Genomic DNA, 23,165 nt, shown 5'->3' on the forward strand with positions numbered 1-23,165 from the left:
TTTGATATACAGTCATTTCGATTCAAGTTAGGGCGTTGAAGTAAGGCCTCAGCACTTTCTTTGAATAGGCGTTCAAATTTATAGCGACATCTGTGTAGAAGGCAAGTTTTGGACCAGAGGATGTTGTGGCTTGTCTCTATTCCGTGTTGAGCCAATCCAGACTTATCGGATTTCTTGTCGGATGCTCTTGAATTCTTTTTTCTATAGAGCATCCTGTTTGTCCAAAGTAGGACAGATTGCAGTTACAAGGAATTTGATACACACCAGGCAGAGACATAGCACCACAAATCCGATAAGTCTGGATTGGCTCAGCACGGAATAGAGACAAGCCACAACATCCTCTGGTTCAAAACTCGCCTTCTACACAGATGTCGCTATAAATTTGAACTCCTATTCAAAGAAAGTGCCGAGGCCTTACTTCAACGCCCAAACTTTAATAGAAATGACTGTATATCCTTATCAAAAATATGGGAAAGTTTAATCAGGATAACACATTAATTTTTAATATATATATATTTTTTAAATTGAGATTTAATTCCCACATTAATCTAATGATATTTATAAATTAAGATTATTATATGAAATTGTGAATTAATACCTATAATTTAATCATCACTCTGATGAAAAATTTTTCCTTTCTTTAATGCTTAGCAATGTAATATCACGCGGCTTTCTACTTTTGAATGATCAATTGTTGGTATTCCACCTTGTTAAAAACTGTTTCTATGTAGCCACTAAAGATAGTCTGTTATTTTCAGGCTGAAATATTTGGCAAATATTAAAAAAAAATATATTCTTCTGTAAACGTGTCTATAGCTCATAATCATAATGTCACAAGTGTCGCTAAAGAGTAAAATTATATTCTTTGAATAGTTTTCCTAGTATTCTTTGTCTCCACTTCAAACTTCGTGGTGCTTCGACTTTTCGAGTTATGCAACCCCCTCTGCAATCAAAATCTGACGTAATCCGGGGTAGTTTATATAACCTTCCCGTTACTCACACACATGCACAAATACAACTATCACCATGCCGCTAAACAGAGTGCGGTTATCGGAAATTATAAATTACAAAATATTCTGTTTTTTTTTTTTTGTATTGATTAAATACACGCTTATAGTATTTAAATATAAAATAACCGTAACTAAATGTATGTATGAATTATTTTAATTGGGTTGGATATCGAATACGAAACTATTCTATTAAAATTTTCCTCCTTTGCATTCAGTTTAGTAAATCTTGTGATTGAGGCTGGTAATTGGCCGCCTTACTTTTAATAGAATAATGCCTAGGAAAGGGATACCTGATCGGTAATTTATTGTTATATTATATTATATCATATTTTTTCTTTCTCCTTTGTTACATTATATATATATGCTGATTCTTGCTTGAAGCTTTAATATGCTTTGCGTATTTCCTAGAACGAGTTTATGTAATATTAATTGTTGTATCCTAATTTCAGATCAAATTCTACATTTAATTAGTATTTGGAGGTGGCAGTGGATCTTCTGGCAGTTATTGGAATTATTAATGTGTTATTACTGTATATTTGGTACCGCCTTCGAATCCAAAGGATTCAAGTGAAGAATACTTCGCTTACGAAGTCACCATAAACCTATTCTTGTTAATTGCTTGCATTTCGCGGTTTGCTTGTTCTTCATTTTACGAAGGAAGAGAAGAGGAAAAAAAATGACCTAGTTATGTTATTATGTTCTGCATATCATCACGACGAAAACCTAAATCGTTTTTTTAATCAACAGGCGCATTTCCTTCTGACGTGCCATTGAAATGTTAAGATGATCGGTGCCATATGTTTACCATTGCATCAAGACTACACCTTCACCTATGCAAGGGATAAGAGTTAGATAAAAAAAAAATAATAATATATATATATATATATATATTATTTTTATTATTATATATATATATATATATATATATAAGCAATTATAAACTCTTCTCGAAACAAGGCCAGATGTAATTTCTTAAAACATGCCTTTATTATGTTGAATCATAAGTATTTATAAAATTATAGCTTGCCTTGGAGGAATTTATCAGCAAGTTTTGCATGATAATTTGTGTTTGGATTCTATTCCTAGAAAAATGATAAAAATCATTCCTGCATTTGCCAGAATAGAATTCAGTCTATAAAAGCTCATAATACTGATATCTTTTGCCTGCTTATAGCACATCAATGCCTTGAGCACAGGTAAGGATTGGGAAGGAAGAATATATAAATGCAATGTAGAAATCACAAAATATAAAATACAGTATCATGTGATTTCCTTTTGACATTCCCAAACAAATTATGGTTTGAAATGTGGCATCTTTTTACTATACAACAAACCTTCTTGACCTAATCTTTCTTCTGCCGAATTTCATACTTCTTATATCATTAGTTGAGAAGAAAGCTGTTATGATCCAGTTGCTATCTCATCATTCCAGTCTATATTGCCATAATTAAAATCACCCATAATGATCACCCTTTTCTTATTTACTTGGCTAATTTGATTGTACATTTCATTATCACCACCATCCACATTATCTGGTCTATAACAACATCCCGCCGAGTATTTGATTCCATTCACCTCTATCTCACACCATACTGCCTCAAAACCACTGGCACTATTTCCCTCTTGCATCTCTAATTTATATGGACTTAACTCTTTTTTGTAGATTAAAATCCAAAGACTTTATTGCTTCATTGGGTTATCTAGCAAGTGATTATTCATTCCATCCCATTCGTGTGTCATCTCCTATCCAGTAGGTTGGCTACCATGATGTGATTCATTGTTGACTATGAGCTTAACGACATGTGGTGAGGACCCTATCTCTTCCACATATTGTTGTAAGTATTCATGGCTGTAAATCCGTGTGGGTGTGTTCATGGGGACGGTTTGCTTACTCTGAGGGACGAAAAACCTGAGTTTACGGGTGAAAATTGACTCACCTTTAGTCAAAAGAGACCAGATAAAGGTTTCTTGCATCATGGATGGGAATTGAACCAACGTCTTTCTGACGAACATCACACTGTAGATTAGTCATAATACAACTAAAATAAACCGAATGCTTAGATATTAGTAGGAAAGAAACAAACTAAAAAAAAATTAGGAATATATCATGAAGTAAAACAACATTTTTATGGTCTACCCGACTTTCATAATTACCAAACAATATGAATGCATATAATTTATGATTGTAACTGAAAACCAAAACTTGCTTTTATTTCTGGATGCACTTGTCACTCACCTTTCCTCAGATAGCTTGTTTCTCACTGTATACCACAAGTCCATTCTTCCCAAAACTTAAGTGTTATTGACCTCAAAATATACATACATTTTTTTTATGTAGTTAACTTTCATAAGAATGGCTAGTGAATTATATTATTTTACCAGCTGTCAGCTTCCTTGCACAACATCACACTGTAGACTAACCGTCTGTCTCCATACTTACATAGAGAAAAATGTGTTTGTTAGAATGTTCAAAGAATCTTCTGAAGTAATTAGCTCAAATGGCACTTGAATCAGAAATCAAGATTGGAATGCTTAAGGGTCAAAGCTGTATAACTGAGAGGAGACCTCCACATACCCTTTAAAGGAATGCAGAGAACTGACCAAGGCTTCTGACCTAATGTCCAATCCTCACCTTCTAGTGGTGCACCATGTTAGTATTTACCTGGATACTGAATGAACGAGGATGGGCTGGCAATTTGAGGTTTAGTTAACAAAATTGTATTCTTATTGGCTTAAACCACAGTACAAAATGGTGGTACAACATCACAGAATTTCATGCTGGTTGGGGAGTTGCCCTGTTAAACAAGGCCCCTGTTATTTTTGCCAGAGTGAACAGCAAAAAGTCAGCTACTGGAACAAATCCTAAACCACACTCAATATCACTGGAGTTCAGTACTATCAAGATCAGTACTATCAACATAAGAAGCCTGAATGGCAAAGAAATGGAGCTAGTTGAGGAATTGGATAAGTATCAGATTGACATAATAGGTGTGACTGAAACAAAATAGACAAAAACAGGTGAAATCTTTCTGAGCAATAAATACAAAATGTTATATTCAGGCAATGACAATCAAGGAAAAGAGAGGGAGTATCCATAGTATTCAACACTAAGTACGATGCTAATCTTGAATGGCAGGCGATATCAAGTAGAGTGATGTGAGCAAATATCTGAATGGGGAACTGGACAATGAGACTTATTTGTGCCTGTGGTCCCACAGAAGGTTCTACTAAGGTAGAAGTGGAGGAATTTTTTGAGACTTTACAGAAAGCACTGACAATGAAAAGTGAAAAGTTGGTCCTTGTTAGGGATTTAAATAGCAGAATAGGAAATGATTGTCAGACATACAACAATGATTTGGGAAAATTTGGAGAAAAGAGCAAAGCTAATAATAATGGCAAATACCTGTTGGATTTCTGCTCAGGACATGGACTTATTGCTAACATCATGTTCCAACATAAAAATGTGCACAAATTCACATGGAGAGAAGAGGCAAGGAATAAGAAAAGTCTCATTGACTATGTTATTGTTGGTAGTGATGTTTTCTCTCTGGTGCAGGACGCTAGAGTATACAGAGGATTTGAAATTTTAAGTGATCACCATTTAGTCTTCAACAGGATAAAATTGAATTTCATATTGAAAAGAATAACATGGAAGAAAGTTTTGAAGCGAATAAAAGTTGAGCAGCTCTCAGATGTGAACTGTAGACTAAAATACACAAACATTATTCAAGACAAAATGAAAGACTTTGCGAGTAGGAACCAAACTTATGAGATTCGGTTGCAAGCCATGAAGAAAACATTGATTGATTCAGCCAGGAAGGCATGTGGTGAGGTTGTCTGCAAGGATAGAAAAATCAGAACTCCATGCTGGATGCAGTTCTGAAAGCCGGAACCGAGGGACGAATTCCAGATGATTGGAGTAGAGTTCTCATAGTACCCATATATAAAATGGGAAATAATACTGAATGTTAGAATTAAAAATGGTATTTCTCTACTGAGTGTTCCTGGTAAGATTTATGCCAGTATACTTGAGAAACGGTTCAGAAGGATTGTGGAAGAGAATCTTGGTTAAGAACAAGCTGGATTTAGGCCAAATAAAGGCTGTCAGGATCAGATGTTCACTTTATGACAAATGGTTGAGAACTCATGGGAATATAACAAAGATCTGTATTTAACTTTTGTAGATCTGGAAAAAGCATATGACAAGGTGCAAAGAGAAAGAGAGATGCTATTCAAAACTCTACATTTGTATGGTGTCAGCGGGGCATTATATCAAGAATACTTAGTCTTTATTTGAGTTGTAAGTCAGCAGTTAGAACTGAAGGAAATACATGGAGATAGTTTAATGTTAAATCTGATGTCAGACAAGGATGTACATTATTCATTATCTATATGGATCACATTATGAAGGAGAGTGGTATTAAACCTGATATCAAAATTGGTGATGTTAATGTCAGTTCTTTGATTTATGCAGACGATATTATACTTCTAAATAAATCCGCTGCAAGTCTGCAAGATTCTCTGACTGAATTGAATAACTGTTGTAATAGATATGGTATGAAGGTCAGCAATAACAAGACAAAGACAACGAAAATAGGCAGAAGCATTGAAAATGTTAACTGTGTTGTGAATGGAAAACTTGTGCAACAAGTAAAACATTTCAGCTACGTAGGCAACTTTTAGCGAAGATGGTAAATTAAATATGGAAATAGAAAGAATCAACAAAGCTGGTATGGTAGGAAGTCAACTGAATAAATTTATATGGAATAAGTGAGAAATTAGTCAAAACACTAAATTAGCTATATATAAGCCAGTGTTCAAACCAATTTTAACTTATGGATCTGATAACTGGGTTAGAAGTAAAACAGTTGACCAAAGACTGGAGACCATAGATATGAGAGTCGTGAGAAAGATTAGGGACTTGAACAGATTGCACCAATGATTATTATTATTATTTTTATTATGTGACACCTCCTAGAAGCCCAAGGACTCATTGTGGGAGGGCAGTCTAGTCAAATTCACTAAATACATATCTTTCTCTCACTACTACTTAATTTTTCAACTACGACACTAATGCCATCTATTGCGTATCATCACCAACAACCGTATTTTTTATCTGTAAATTGCGTGTGCCCTAAAGGCCGATTTGTCTGTATGCTGGATTAAAAACATGAGTTTCCTGGAGAAAAAACCCTGCTGCCACCATATGAGATCAGCTAGCTCACTTTCAACTGAAAAAGTCCATATAAGGATTCCCCTTGTCACAACGAGAATCGAACCCAGGTGTTTTCCAATCAAAGGCAATATCATATTAAAAATGAAAACATTAAAAGTTAAAATCTGATCCTGACAGCCTCTGTTTGACCTAAATCCAGCTTGTTCTTCACCAGTTTTGCATTCCACAATTCTTCTCAACCGTTTCTCAAGTATACTTGCATAAATCTTACCAGGAACAGTAGGGAAATACCTCTGTAATTCTCACATTGTTTTATTTCCTTTTTATCTATGATATCTCTACTGGGATCATCTGAAATTCGTCCCTCTGTCCAGACTTTTATACCTCCAATACTCAAGTATTTCTAGTCGAATATCATCTACTTCAGCTGTCTTTCCACATTTCAGGCTTTTGATAACTTTTTCTACTTCAAGTATGGATGTGCGTTCCTGATTGCTTGCCTGTTGAGGATTTTTTGTTACTGTGCTGTTACTGATTGTTTCATTTAGCAATTTTTTGAAGTAATTACTCCATACATCAACGATATCTTTTTTCTCCAGTTTCATGTCACCTTTATTATCTCTAATTCCTTTTATAGCACTCTTTCCTTCATTTCTGAGCTTTTTCAACATACAGAATATCATGCCACCTTCTTGATATTTATTTTCTATGTTCTTACCAAAGTCTTCCCATGACTTTTGTTTAGTTAGTTTTACACAGTGTTTAGCTTTCTTACATTTGTCTCTGTATTCTCTAAGAGCACAAGCTGACTTATTTGCCAGGAATTTTTGATATGCTTTCTTCTTTTCCTTCACTGCCTCTTTAACTTCCTGTGTCCACCATGGAGTTCTGATTTTTCTATCCTTGCAGACAACCTCACCACATGCCTCTCTGGCTGAATCAATCAATATTTTCTTCAAGGCTTGCCACTGAATCTCCAAGGTTTGGTTTCTGTTCTCAAACTCTTTCAATTTTTCTTGAATAATGTTTGTGTATTTCAGTGTACAGTTTCCATCTAAAAGCTGCTCAAAACTTTCTTACATTTCTTTTCAATATGATCCTGCTCAGGAATAAATGGTGATTGCTTTCAATTTCAAATCCTCTGTACACTGTAGTGACCTGCACCAGAAAGAAAGAAAACATCACTTTCAATAATAACATAGTCAGTAAGACTTTTCTTATTCCTTGCGTCTTCTCTCCATGTGAATTTATACTATTTTAAACATGTAAATAAATTCAGACATTGAAATTTGTCTGTGTTGTAGTTTTCAAAAAGGTTTTATTGTTCTTTATTGGAGTTTAGATGGATGTCATATACACCATTTGGGAATGTCATAACTGGAACAAGCATTATTCCTTTTAAGGTTCCTTTGAAAGAGGTAAGACTTGAATATTATTATCTTATATTTTTAATATTTTCAATATTTTATATGTTGGTCTGCAAGATGTTGTGTTGTGATTCATGTGTTACGTAATAATGTCTGTTCTCTGGGTATCTCTAAAAACCATATTTTAGAGATACCCATATGCACAGGGATTTGGGATACATTTGTAACTTAATTGTATTTTTCCTTATGAAGAATTTAAATTTGAAATGACTAGCTAATATACTATCTAAGGTCAGAAACAAAATATAATGTATAAATATAAAAGATTTAATATGTTAGTTATATATATATATTAATATGTAGCATTCACTATACTACCAAGCAACATTGCTTGGTAGTATAGTGAATGCTGTGACTTAATTAGTTTTGTAGACAGTTATATTTTAGTGAATTTCTTCAGTTGGTTATGGTCAGAACTGAAATCAGTGTATTATTAATTTACAGCTTTGTTGATATTTGAGAATCAGGAAACTTCTTTGCATCAGGTGTGTTTGCTGCGCAGTTTAGTTCCGGGGTCTTCAATGCATGGCCTGTGGGCCACCTGTGACCCATGGAGCTCTTTGTTGTGCCCGACGGCCATTTTGAAAAAATAACTACTTAACATTAAAACGTGATTAAATAAAAAATAATTTCAATGAAGCCCACGGGCCACTAAGCTATGCTGCGGTATTTAGAATTGTAAGATGCTTTCCAGATTCACAAGGAACGCTGTGCATTTGATACTTTACATAAAATCCTATAAAGATAAATATTAAATAGACATGCTTCTTCAGCCATTTACCAGTGCCAAGCGGTACTTAAGTATTAGTACTAACGTCACAGGTCGATTCATTCGAGTGCGCTGGCTAGTGCCTTCCAGATACATTTCGAACGTTCTTGATACTTCGTTATTTTCATATAAATACAAGAGTATCTTATCCGCAGTCAGTCAGTCAGTCGTGAACAGTGATATTCGTGTGTAAGCTCACACAGGTTCGCCGTGTCAACCATAGCCTATTGTGGTTTTATATTGCCAGACTTTTTTCATTAGTGTGAAACATATTCAGTGGATAATAACCGTTACACGGCTATTTTGGATCATTTTTTGGGTTCGCCTTCCATCATGCATTCGTAAATCAAGCGATTCTTGTCGGGTTTTTAATGAAAAGTAGGCCAATTTGTACTTTTTTATGCTGATCGACGATAAGCCACTGTGTTCAATTTGTTGTGAGTCAGTGTCAGTATCAAAAGAATACGATATAAAACCACACTACGAGACAAAGCATGCATCCAATTTCAATCACCTTCAAGGGCGGCTTCATGTGGACAAAGTGAACCGTCTCCAAGTTGATTTAAAATGCCAACAGGGTACATTTAAAAGGCAGAGGGAAGAGAGTGAAACGTGCATCAAAGCAAGTTATGTAACTGAAAAAATTGCTAAAAAATCAAAGCCTTCTTGGACGGCGAGTTTGTGAAAGAGTGTTTCATTGCTGCTGGGGATATTCTGTACCCAAATAATAAGGAAGTGTTTAAAAAAGCGAGTTAGTCTGGGGTAACTGTAGCACGACGTGTCAAAGAACTTGCCAATGACCTTGAAGGAACTTAAAAAAAAAGCAGTCGTCTGAATTTACATCATATTCACTTCTTTAGATGAGAGCACAGATGTGAAGGATACAGCACAACTGGCTATCTCTGTCCGTGGCATTGCTAGCGCTCATACCAATGAAGGGAACGACGAAAAGCACTGATTTTCTTGAAACTGCCAAGAAAACTCCAGCGTTTCGACCTCAGCTTAACCAACCCCGAGGGTGTAGTAATGTAATATTTCTGTTGAATCTTTATTTAATATAAAGTTACTAATGTTACTGCGTCTTTGTAAAATATCTAGTTTCTTGGTTTAATCTTGGATTTTTATCCTATCGATTTCTTTAGACTTGTCTTCTATGCTTTCTCTTATATTTTCATTCGTTATCTTTATTATACTTTATCCTTATCCGTTACCTTTCTATATTGTCAGTTAATCTTAATTCCTTTTCTCTACTTTCAGTATATTATACTTATACTTGAGATTTCTAGAAATTTATTTGATTATTCCAGACTGTGCCACTAAAAATCTCTAATTGGCATAAGAAATTATTTATACCTCCAGTAAAGCACCTCTATATAGTTAATTACAGTTGTGGCTAACTCCTAACAAAAAATTCGTACCAAGGTTTAATTTCTTTCCCGCTTACAGGATTGGATTTTATTTGAGAACAGTGCAGTTGTTAAAAAGATCAGATGGCACTTCTTATAAATAAAACAAACATATACACTTATATGATGTTACTATCATTTCCTCTCAAAGCTAAGCATCAAAATTAAAACATCACATAGGACAACTCTTAGGCATGTTATAAGCATCAAAGACGTAAATCATCAAACAAATTAATTCTATATATCAAATAGCTATCATTTTCTCTCAAAGCTAAGCATCAAAATCAAACATCACATAGGACATCTCTTAGGCATGTTATAAGCATCAAAGATGTAAATCATCAAACAAATTAATTCTATATATCAAATAACTATCAGCCCATTTTCAATCTAGGAATTATCATGCTTTGACTAATAAAATCTCCAATTCTAACTTTCACAAAAAAAAAATGTAACACTCACTTAGCAACCAACTTCTCAGACCATGAAAATTCTAACTTCTATAATTTTCTTATCAATTCTTTTTAATCATTTCAACACAATACAATGTTAGCTTAAACTTTCATTAATATCCTTTCAATTATTTTAAAAGCAGATTCACTCCATGCTAATAAGTTTTCAATCTATTACATCCTTCAGTTCTAAGAATTCAGTCTATCCAAAACAGTCCTCCACATCATAAATAAGAGAAAGTTTTTCAACAAAAAAATTCAACTCACATTAATTCTTTAATAGGCACAATTGACCTTAGTCGTATCTTCTCATTGGGCTTATTCTGGATCCCCTCTATTTTTTTGGGCTTGCTCTATCGCTTCGGACGCGTTATGGAAACCGTGTTCTCCTCTGGAATTCTTAGCAGGGCTGGAGCTCGATCTTTCGGTGTTGTAGGCGCTAGGACGTACGATCTGATGGTCAAAGCCTTGTCATCCGGTTCCTGAGCCGATACTTGCTCTATAAGGTTTCGCCTCTGGTTACCCTCCACGAATTCACCGGGATATCATGGATCGACCCCCCCCCCCTCTTCTCCTTGCTTCAAGTCCCCTGATTCACAATAGTCGATGCACGCTAGTTGATTCCTGACATTTTTATTTCGCCTCTCACGGGACCCTGTGCAAAGTTTTTCGACCCCAGATATTTCCGCGCAAACTTTGAATTAAGGTCTGAGATCCCCGTACCTATCACATACTAACTCCTTTCCTTCTAGAAAGTTCCAACTTCTATCTCCCTGAAGTGTAGTTTAATCTCTTTTTCAGCATAATGTAACTGCTTCTGATGCATACTGCCCCTTTTGCTATCGACCTTGACAGCAGTGTCGGACTGCCTTGGTTACAATGGGTTTCCATTCTACCCTATACCAAGTGATACATCAAATATATTTCCGAACTCTAAGGTAATTGCCCCTAAACTTCTATTTTTAGATACTTGTTTACTTTATTTTAGATTTTAGATCTACAGATGGGCATTTTGTATTACTTATGTAGGTAATTCTAACATACTTCTGCTCTCTAAGGGATTTTCTTTTGAAATACACACTGGTATATCTTCTATCTACAGTATCATGTAAATTTTTCTGGGCTAATTCTATATGGGCTGATATTATTATTTACATCTAATATATACAAGTTTACAATTCTTTGAATTTCGGATGTGACTCCTGTAAAATCGATGCAATTAAACATTGTAAGAATTTATGACGCTGCATCGAATTTCACAAATTGTAATAAATATGGTGTGTTTAATCCTGTCGGATCTCTTTATACATCTCTTTTTTCTTATACATTAATTCACTTTCCTTATCACTCTTTAACCTTGTATATATCTCCTTACTCTAAACTGCCTTCCACACTTGCCTTCTTATTCTTTGAACACCAGAAAATTTATTTATTTAAAAGCTGCGCCACTGATGCTTGTTTTCTATTAACAAGAAGTGTAACATGCGTCCAGTAGTTTTCTATTTACCCTCAGAATATCTCTAATTTAATTAGTATATGCAGTCATGGTCTACTATCTGTTCTTTACTATCCTTTCTATTGGGTTCCTGCTAATAGGCTCTAATATTTTTTCGGAACAGTGCATCAAATAATTAAGAATCAGGCGATACTTATTTAATATTTAAACAACAAAATTTAATTCACATAAGACAAATTTACACTGCATTTTCAGTAATAGAAAAAAACATCTCAATTCAAATCTGCATAAAAGTTCCTGCATTTTACTCACACAAATCATGTCGCATATTTAACTAATTTTCTTAATATAACATAAATCATTTATACTGAGCAATGGTACTTATTTCTTAATTGTTAACTCTTATTCATCGAACACATAGACAATATCTTTTACACACAATTGCTCTTTCCTTTCTATGCTGGGAATATTCTATAGGCAAGTTTCACCAATTCAGCAAACAGTTACACTATGACTCATTTCAAATTCCTGACAATTAATTACTTTATAATCTTCAACTGTTAAATATATGCCTATTTAGATCAGCCTCTGCTTTACAGTCCACTAATAAAAGTTCTCTTAAAAGCTCATGAAATTTTAACAAATGGGTCAACTCACTTTATAGCCCACAGTCAACCCACTGTGCACTTAGCTTTGAACTGGACTTCTGTTCCCTTTTTCTTCCGTGTCAGGTTTTTTCTCTCTCTTTATGCCAGCGATAGATTTACTGACGCATCTGGGATGCTTTACTCGCCGCACTTCAGACGAAGATTATCGGCTTGTGGAATGCTTGCATGCGTGTTGGACTAATGGAGCAATTTCTTCCCTCTAGTTAACAGCTCCCGGTGAAGACTCATCAATTTGTCATCAAATAGCTGCTTTGCCTGGCAGATCGGCTTCTCGTCATCTTTCTTTTAGATCACTGGCATAGTTTCTCCTGAAGTCGCGCTTCCGATGATGCACATCTGACGGATAACTGCCAACGACTGACCGATGACCTCTGGATCATCGACGAAAATTTCTGTAACCGATGTTGCGATCTTTTCACCAACGCCTTTTATTCGGTCATTTGCGAATCCTTGCACGGAGATATGTGACCCCGAACATTTCGGTGAAATCCTTTGATCCTTTTCTCAGACTGACCCTTCCTTTGTTTTTCTCCAACACTCCCTAAATCCTATTCGTTCTGGCAGCGGACATTCGTTTGAAGCTTTTGTCGATCCCCCTAGCACTGACCTTGAGCGTTTCCATGTAGAACAAACACAAAATTTGACGTCTTTACAAAGAGCTAAAAATATACTGTTTACTAGTGGCAAGGTATTGTCTTAATACTACGCCTTCTAGAATATTCCCTTATTTGGCAGAGAGCATATACAATTCCCATTGGGATTATTTACATTTAAACAAATATCTATGTACAAGTTACAATTCTTACTGGGCTTGAACCCTTACTTGACCTTGATAAAATTTATGTAAAAATATTTATACTTTTTGGAGCTACATAAATATTTTTCCAGTAACTGATGGTGTCCCCTACTGTTGTGGGAAAGAATGAAGGATTTGTTGATTACTGCTGAAAGAACTGGAACTTGAAGGAAAAGATTTCATCCATTACCACTGTTCAATCCACCAGGAGAATTTCTGCGCAAGAACTATTGGATTTGAGAATGCCATGAAAGTTATTGTGACTGTCGTCAGTATTATTAGGGCAAGAAGAGTGAATCATTGTCAATTCCAAGAGTTTTTGACCCAAGATTGCAAAGCGGATCAGATCACGGCGATGTGGTTTATTATAGTGATGTGCATTGGTTGAGCAGAGGGAAGGTTCACAAAAGTCTTTGACTTAAGGAGCAAAATACAACAGTTCATGCAAACCAAAGGAATCCGATTACGGAATTTAATGATCCGAAGTGGATGACAGACTTTGCCTTTTTGACCGACATCTCGTTGCATATGAATGACCTAAATATGCAGCTATCATCCAAAGATCAACTGGTGCACACTCTGTTTGATCACATCAAAGCTTTTGTGGCCAAGCTCAAACTTTGGAAGGCACAACTCACAAAAAAAGACTTAACTCATTTTCAGCTTCTCACTGAGTCCAACTGTTCATCTCTTGAGGAATACGCTACAAATGTTGCGAAGTGATTTCGAAGAGAGATTTAGTAATTTTTGTAACCAACAGTCTTCTTTAGATTTATTATCAATGCCATTCAGTGTCAATGCTGCTGAAATGCCAGGCTCAGTACAAATGGAGCTGCTTGAACTCCAAAACAACTCTTCTTTGAGAGAAAAATTATTCAATGTGCCTTTGCTTACATTTTACAAAGACTACATTTCTGAGGATGCATTCCCTAATCTTCGGCTGCATGCTTTGAAGATGTGCACTTTGTTAGGAAGCACATACTTATGTGAGCAGTTCTTTTCCAGAATGAAGCATGTGAAGTCCAAGACAAGAATTATGGACCAGATTATGGACCAACATCTCGAGAATACTCTGCACATAGCGATTTCCAACATCGATGCCAACATCGACAAGCTGGTCAAGGAAAAACATTGCCAAATTGCCCATTGACATTGTAAAAAATGAATGTTTTCTTCATTAAATTATCTTCTTTCAAGTATCGATTGTATTTATTTATCATGCACCTGACTACGCTCTTAGAGCTGAGTATGTTTATTTTTTTAGGATTTTATGTAAAGTATCAAATGCACAGCGTTCCTTATGAATCTGGAAAGTGTCTTACAATTCTAAATACTGCAGTATAGCTTAGTGGCCCTCGGGATTCATTGAAATTTTTAATGCGGCCTGCACTGTCTGAAAGGTTGAAGACCCTTGGTTTAGTTGATATGTGGAAATGGACATGATAGAAATTTATAAGTTATTAATGGGATTCTAGGCCTGGTTGGCCGAGTGGTTAGTGTATACACTCTCTAGCCAAGAGGCCACGGGTTCGAATCCCACCAGGGCATGGATGTTTGTGATTGTCTTTCACCTTCATACATTCATTCATACAATTGAATGAACACTCTCCCAAGATGGAGTGGGTCACCATGGGAGAAGTAGATCTAACCCTCTTGCTGTGGGAGAGGCCTTTACCCCAGCAGTAGGGAAAAGCTACAGGCTGGAGGAAGGGAAAGGATTCTATAAGATTGACACAAAGGAAAATTGCATCATACATAAGTTTCTGTGGTTTAATAGTTCTGTAGGAAGTTTTTTGTGTTGAGACCACATTATTATGTCATTAAAGAGTTTAATAAAAATACGCAATTAAAACCTGACAAGTTTCTTAAGTCATAAGACTTACATCATTATCAGGGGTACTGGTATCTAAAGGTTTTACACAACAAAAGTCTATTAGCAAGTAATTACACATACTAGATGTTTTTGATAACTTCGCAATTTTAACATATAATTAATAAACCAGAATACGAATTGCAAATTCATTATGCATGTTGGCACATTGCTAGTTGTTGCTATCACGTTCTGTGGTATCGTTCATGTTATATCCTAGGTCCATGGCAGTTAAAGCTTTTGATGATAGTACACCACCTCATTCAGAACACACATAATTAACAGACATAACACACTGGCCTCTTATCCTGAATTGCTTTGACCTTAAATCCAAAATAACCTAATCACCATTCAACAAGGACTAACACTGTGTTTCCAAAAGTGTCTGACCAGCAACTGTTTGTATTTCCTTCGATATAGCGCTGCTATCAATGCAAGGTTGGGCCTCCTATTGCTGCTATTACTCTTTGGGGTAGGCTCCACACTAAGTTCTGGGAAACTTCTGCTGGAATTCGTTTCCATTTGTCCTGTAGTATGACAAATAGCTGATGAGTGTTAGTTGAGAGTGAGTAGGTCTGGCAAACAACCTTTGCTTCAGCTCATCTGAAAAAAAAAACACTGGTGTTTTCTATGGCAGGTGGGTTTGTTATGGTGTTTATATATATATATATATAATAAATATATATATATAAATGGGTTAATGTTATTAGTGCATGTTTCACTGTAAAAAACAACAACAACAAACAGTATGAATATCTTTTTTTTCCCTTATTTGTGTGCTCTAGGTTGTATGCCAGTGTAGTATGAGCTGTGTTCAGCAGCTGTTTGTCCAAGTTGTCGGTGAAATGGGTGACTTGTCAGACTTTTAAAAAAGGACAAAACGTGGGGGCCCGTTTAGTAGGAGAGTCTCTAACCAGAACAGGTCAAGTGCTTGGTGTGTCAAGAGCAATAGTCTCCACGGTTATGACTGTGTACACAAAGCATGGCAAGACTTCATTGGTGAAGAATAATAGTGGGCAAAAAACTGAAATTAAATGACGGGGACTATCAAACACAAGGATTGTGTTCAAACAACACACCTACTATAGCAAAAATGACAGCTGAATTCAGTATCCACTTTGAAAACAATATTTGCACAAAAAAAGTCCACAGAGAACTTATAAAGCCAACATCCATGGATGATCTGTGATTTTAATCACACAGAATCCAATGTGAAATTGCAAAAAAAAGGTGTTGTCAGGAACATAAAACATGGACAGCTGATGATTGGAAATGAGTGATATGGTTCAATAAGTTAGTATTTACTTTATTCCCAACAACAGGTCTGGTTTATGTATGGAGAACCCCCAAGGAAAATATACAATTCAGACTGTCTGGTTCTAACTGTCAAACATGGGAGTGTGTCTATGATGATTTGGGTGACCATATCTTTGCATTCAGCTGGATCCATCATAAGCCTAAATGGCTGAGTTACTGCCGGTGCCTACATGGACGTTCTGGCTGATCATGTGCATCCTATAGTTCAAATGTTGTCCCCAACAATGACGCCATTTTTCAAGATTATAATACATCAGTACACACAGCCAGAACAATTCATTCTTGATAAGTATGTTGAGTTTTGCGACCAAAAAACTAATTAATAAAAATATAACTAACATTTGGTTTATAGCTCATAATAATTATTTAATAAACCTACTAGTTTCGCCACTTAAGTTAGTGGCTTTGTCTGGGTTAGGATAAACACATAAATAAATATACAACAATCATTAAAATATGAATCATTACATAACTAAAAATACCAGATGTGTAGGAACCATTACACAAAAATACAAGTGAAACAGAAACATGTGGAGCGTGGAAACTGGCACGTGGTCAGTCATTGTTCAGCAGGTGCACCCAATAATTTGCAGAAAAATTAAAGTCCAGTGTGTTTAAAGATTGAATGAGTGACTTCCAAATATTACACAAAATCATCCCTTGGTTTCTGTTGAGAGTGCTTTGTGAGTGGATTACCAATGTAGCCTCTTCGATGTTGCAGGCACTGAAGTTGTCTTCTATGTATAACATGGAGCTCTTGAACACACTCATTTCATTTCTCCCACACTCACCACAACATTGAATGTTGTGGTGAGTGTGGGAGAAATGAAATGCCAGACCTGAGCTGTCTTCTCTGTTGTTACTGACATCTCCAATATGCTCCTTTTGTCCTATTTCTAAACTTCTTGATATTTGCCGTATGTAATTAAGGCCACAAGAACATGGAATATTGTAAACTCCATGATGTTTGTTGAAAGGGTTGTGGGTGAGTGTAACAGATTTCGTACCAAAAGGCCACTCTAATGTCATGAGATTTCAAGAGATTTGCAATTTTTAGTGAAAGTTAGCCAATAAAAGGGATGGAAACTGAGGTTCTCTAATGAATGTCATTGATCTGTTGTGGAGAGGGATTAGAATAGTATTCTTTTGCCATTTTTTTAAAATATCCATCGCTGATCAGTAGTTAGAGAATAGAATGGAATTCTCTGTTAGTGTTCCTTCATCTCTTATAATAGAGATTGCCCCGTTTTTCAGCATATGTACAATACCTAATTTTTGTGAAATATGGTGCAACAAGCAGAAATGTAGATAACGACCTGTATGAGTTGGCTTACAGTACACTCCAAGAGAAATGCCTCTGTCTGCTTTTTCATAATTAGAACGTCTAGAAAAGGTAATTTTCCTTCATTTTCAAGTGTTCTAAAGTGAATTTGATTTTATAGTGGAAGAGTATAGATGCTAGAAAGTCGTGTAACTCAGCCACACTGTGTTTCCATATTATGAATATCTCATCTACCTATCTCCACCAAAGTGACAGTTTAGGATTTGTAAATAACAAGACATCTTTTTTGAAGTTTTTCATGAATAAGTCTGCACAAGGAGGAGATAGAGCACTTCTCATTGCAATGCCTGAAAGTTGTTTGTTGATTTTCCCATTCCATTGGAAAAATTTGAGTTGAGACAATGTTTAAATAGTTGAGAGATGTCCTGAGAGATTATCTCTCAGAACATCTCTTAAGGACAGATTACACTGTCCAACACAATTTTTGCTGACTTTTATATGAGACTTGTTTTTTACTAATTTGGGTGTGCTGATTTCAAATATCAAACCCATTTTTCTCTATCATCAGGTTTTTCCTCTATGGCATTTTCTTTTTGCTAATTTGTAAGTTTTTGATAGTTTTAAGGAGGCAGTACTAATTAGAGGATCAAAAAAAATCGATTTTTTAATATTATTTTCTGAAAGTATGTACTTTTAAAAATCTGTTCCTAACTTTTTATCAAGAAATTCGAAAAATTCCTGAAAATATAGCCTATTATTCAAAGCTGTGCACAGATCAGAATCAGCGCACTCACCGCTCTCGCTTGTTAGTAAACGAATAAATGCGTAAGAACCTGCAACGGCATGTACTGGCGCTTTGAATGTGAGAGAGGCCGATAATTAGATACATAACTACTTAACAATATTCATTAAAAATTACAAGAATATTTATAAAAAAAAAACAATTTTACTTACACATGAGTTTCAGGGAATAAATTTTTGTTTGTAGCAATTTCTGCTGTGTGTTCTGTTTTGGCAATCCCTTTGAATACTCCAACAGTATTCGGCCATCATGTGAGAATCCCATCTTCCTTGGTACCGATCTTCCTTGGTTTTTAAGTCTTGATGAAATCTTTCGCCTTGTTCATCGCTTACAGCACCTAAATTCTCGGGAAATCTATCAAGATGACTGTATAGGAAATGAAGCTTTATGCTCATGTTGCAACCTAGGTGCTGGAAATTTTCAAGCATTGTTTCCACTAGATCTTTGTAATTGCATGCTTTTGTGTTTCCAAGAAAATTATTCGCAACAATCATAAATGAAGTCCCGGCCTCTTTCTCAATTTCGTTCATAGAGTTGATGAAATTTGGGTCTTTAATTAAAGTTCTAATTTGCGGTCCATCAAATACACCGGCTTTAATTTTTTCATAACTAAGTCGTTGAAATTTTTCACATATGTATTGGAAACAGTCACCTTGTAAATCTAAAGCTTTAACATACTGCTTCATAAGACCTAGTTTGATGTGTAGATGTGGAAAAATGATTTTTTCTCTGTCGATTAAAGGTTGATTTATAACATTCTGTTCTCCAACATTTAAGGATATTCTAAGAGGCCAATGTTTCTGACTCCAGTGTTGGTTTCTAGCTCGACTATCCCAGAAGCATAGAAAACACAGAAACTTTGTATATCCTCTTTGAAAGCCAAGTAAAAAGTTCACCATTTTAAGATCCACACAGATGATCCAGTTATGGTCTGTATATTTTAATAACTTCAGAACCTTTTTAATGTCCTCATATGTTTCCTTTAAGTGGACTGAATAGCCAATAGGAATTGAGCCATATACATTCCCACTGTTTAGTAAGACACACTTGAAACTTGCTTGAACTGTCGATAAATAAATGCCACTCATTTGGATGATATTGTACAACACTCATTTCAGTTAGTAAACCTGACACATTGTTACAGTAAACAAACCCACACTCATATTTAAAATATTGTACAAGATTACTTTCCCTGCTACGATAAAAAGTTATATTTGTATCTTGCTCCAGTAAGTTTTTTTCATTTAATCTTGAAGTTAACAATTCCAACGATTCCTTTGATAGGCCCAAATCTCTTACTAAGTCATTCAATTCCGCTTGAGTAAAACGTTGCGGTCCAGAACTAGAAATTAATTTTCATTGTCTAAATCAACATCTGGCATATCCCGATCATGCTCTTTTTCAAGTAAAGGAAGTCCTTTATAAATTGGCACGGCTATTTCATTGGAATGAGCAACTGGCCGAATTGCTGAGTCGAGATTTGGATACACAATTTTTTTCTTATTCTTCTTATTATAACCAGAAGTCTGAACTAAACAGAAATAGAAATCATCTATGTGATTTTTCGGTTCACACCAAATCATAGGAATGCCAAAAGCTAATTTTTGGCGTTTTCTCTTCCTCCACTGTCGTAAATTTTCCATACAAGACTCCTACACTTTATTTGGAGCCCATGAATTGTCCTGATCTGCAAGTTTTACATCAAAGTATGCAAAGTACACTTTCTTAATGAAATCAGTGATATTTGTCCTTTAACTGGGAACAGTAAAGCTACCACAAATGTAGCAGAAGGAATCTACACTATTGACACATTTTCAAGTAGTAGACATGATGTATTTTCTTCACTGCCAACTAACATAAAATTAACAAGACAAAAAAAACTAGAGACTTTATTGAAACATTATAAGCGCTCATCATTCTTTAATGACCGATTAATGATTGACTGATTTCGATCGTTCTTTGTCTGCTATGACGCATATAGCATTCATTTGTTTTAGGCAGTTGTCATCGCCTACTTTTCATCACCTAAATGTATTAGGTCGGTTATCGGCCTTTCTCGCATTCAAAGCGCCAGTACGTGCTGTTGCAGGTTCTTATGCATTTATTCGTTCGCGAGCGAGAGCGGTGAGCGCTCTGATTCTGATCTGCGCACCGCTTTGAATAATAGGCTATATTTTCAGGAATTTTTCGAATTTCTTGATAAAAAGTTAGGAACAGATTTTTAAAAGTACATACTTTCAAAAAATAATATTAAAAAGTCTATTTTTTTGATCCTCTAATTAGTACTGCCTCCTTAAAACTATTAAAAACTTAGAAATTAGCAAAAAGAAAATGCCATAGAGGAAAAACCTGATGTGATAGAGAAAAATGGGTTTGATATTTGAAATCAGCGCACCCAAATTAGTGAAAAACCAGTGTCAGATCATAATCAGCATAATTAAAAAAAAATTTTTTTTGTTGGCCAGTGTTATCTATAAGTACCATTACTTCATCTATAGGAACATTTGTGAATAATGATACAATATTCAGACTGATTATTACAGGAGCACTGAGAACTTCAACATCTGCCCTGGCCAGCTCAGTCACCTGACTGGAATATCATTGAGTCATTGTAGTCAGTTTTGGAGAGCAGAGTGAGAATCAGGTTGCCTTCTCCAACATTTCTCAAGCAATTGGCAGATATTCTAATAGACAAATGGTACACATTCCACTGAAGACTATTAAAAGGTTGTATAAATCTATTCCAAAGAGCTGGCAGCTGTATTAAAGGCAAATGGTTGTGTCCCACACCTTATTAATAGAGACATCACAATTTCCCAGATGCTAGCATTATTTTTTTGAACCCCTTACTGAATGTGTGGAATGTGTGTGTGTTTATACACACACACTCAGTATCTACATAAGAATGATGATCTCAGCATGAGTTTTGATTTTTAAGAGGTTTTAACATAGAAAAAACAGTATATGAAGTCAAAAACACTGTAAAGTTTATTATTATTATTATTGTTCCAGGCCACTCCAAGGAGTCGACAGACTCATTGAAGGAGGCCCTAACATCATGTCAAGAACAACTATTCGACATTGACACAGTATCTATCATACCTTGCCTTGAACTCATTCACGGTCGTAGCACCCACAACAGACTCTGGAAGCTTATTCCACTCATTCACCACTCTCCAAGTAAAAAACCTGGCTCTAACACCCTTGTCAATCACGCTCTTGCCCAGCTTCCATGCATGGCCCCTAGTCCTCCCACCACCAGTCATATTTTCAAAAATATCTTCTGGATCAATCTTATAGAAACCCTTCAGTAATTTGAATGTCTCAATCATATCACCTCTCCTTTGAATATCGTCCAATCTCTGTAACCCACAAATCTTCAACCTATTCTCATAAGGTTCATTCCACAGACCTTCTATCATCTTGGTCACTCGTCTCTGGATCCTCTCCACTTCCTCCCCATCCCGAAGAAACCCTGGTGCCCATAACTGGGCACAGTAGTCCAGATGGGGTCTTATCAAGGCTCGATACAGAGGAACAACAACTTGTTTGTCTCTGCATGTTAAAGTATTTTTCAGAAGCCAAGTGATTTGATGAGCTGATTTAGTCACTTTTGCAATGTGCCCCCCCCTAAACTTCAATTCCCTATCCACCAACACTCCCAAACCCTTGGCCTCATCAATCTCCTGGAGTACGGTTCCACCAATGCGATATACTGCTGCTATTCTTTTCACCCCATAGTGCATAACCTTACACTTTGGCACATTAAATTGACATCTATTTTTCCTAGCCCAGTCCTCCAAACTATCCAAATCATTCTGTAACATTTTGACATCCTGTGCACTCACAATTGCTCTACCCAACTTTGCATCATCAGCAAAGAAGTGAACACTTCCTCTCAAATCCTTTCCTATATCATTGATGAACAAATTGAAAAGCAGTGGTCTAAGAACAGAGCCCTACAGTACACCACTAGTCACAAGCCGTCTTTTAGACTCCACTCCTGCATAAACTACTCTCTGGAATCTCTCCTTCAACCACCCTCCTATCCATCTCACCAACCCTATATCTATCCCCATCTGCTCCAGTTTACTGATTCCACATGGATACCACAGACAGGATACCACATGGAACCACGGGTTCCATGTGGTATCCTGTCAAAGGCCTTGGCAAGGTCCAGTAGTATCACTGTAAACCCATTACCCCTATCCAGTTCAGTCGTCACTGTGTTATAGAACGTGAGCAAGTTAGGCATGATCTACCTTTCACAAAACCATGTTGTCCCCCATACAATATCCCATTTTCATCTATCCAATCCTGTATTCTTTTCTTGACTAATTTCTCTAAGACCTTGACAATGATTCCTGATATGCTAATCGGTCGGTAATTTACAACAGCAGTCTTGGAACCACCTTTATGCAGTGGAACTATTTTCCCCTCTTTCCACCCCATCGGGACTAACCCAGACCCGAGACTCAAATTAAACAAAATGGTCAAGGGTACTGACAATTCTTTAGCTGCTTCTCGTACGACACGAGCTGGTATACCATCCAATCCCACGGATGTATTGACATTGAGGTTATGTAATAGACTACTCACCTCCACTTTATTCACCACAATTCCCGTATAATCTACTGGTTTATTCGTTTCTTCAATGTCACCACCTGGATGATATATACTTGCAAAGTGCTCACTCAGTAACTCAACTATATCAACTGATTCAGTTACCTCCCT

At 36.0% G+C, this 23,165-nt stretch overlaps 1 protein-coding gene across 3 annotated transcripts in view; it reads left to right on the plus strand.

Moving 5' to 3' along the window:
* The first annotated feature begins 1,040 nt into the window (after nucleotides 1–1,040).
* LOC150108797 (RNA/RNP complex-1-interacting phosphatase homolog) overlaps nucleotides 1,041–23,165 on the plus strand; it is a 198,016-nt gene continuing 175,891 nt past the window's right edge. The window contains exons 1-2 of one of the 3 annotated variants that reach the window (XM_090403309.1): nucleotides 1,041–1,307; nucleotides 7,524–7,604. In XM_090403309.1, coding sequence (XP_090259435.1) covers nucleotides 7,533–7,604 — 72 coding nt within the window. In that variant the 5' untranslated portion in view covers nucleotides 1,041–1,307; nucleotides 7,524–7,532. The remainder of the gene's footprint in view (nucleotides 1,308–7,523; nucleotides 7,605–23,165) is intronic. The other 2 variants (XM_090403308.1, XM_090403310.1) reach the window with 2 other exon arrangements.

This window comes from Typopeltis vanoorti, chromosome 2 (genome assembly GCF_054136105.1).
Source record: "Typopeltis vanoorti isolate ZY-2024b chromosome 2, IOZ_Tvanoo_1.0, whole genome shotgun sequence".
NCBI classification, from domain to species: Eukaryota; Metazoa; Arthropoda; class Arachnida; order Uropygi; family Thelyphonidae; genus Typopeltis; species Typopeltis vanoorti.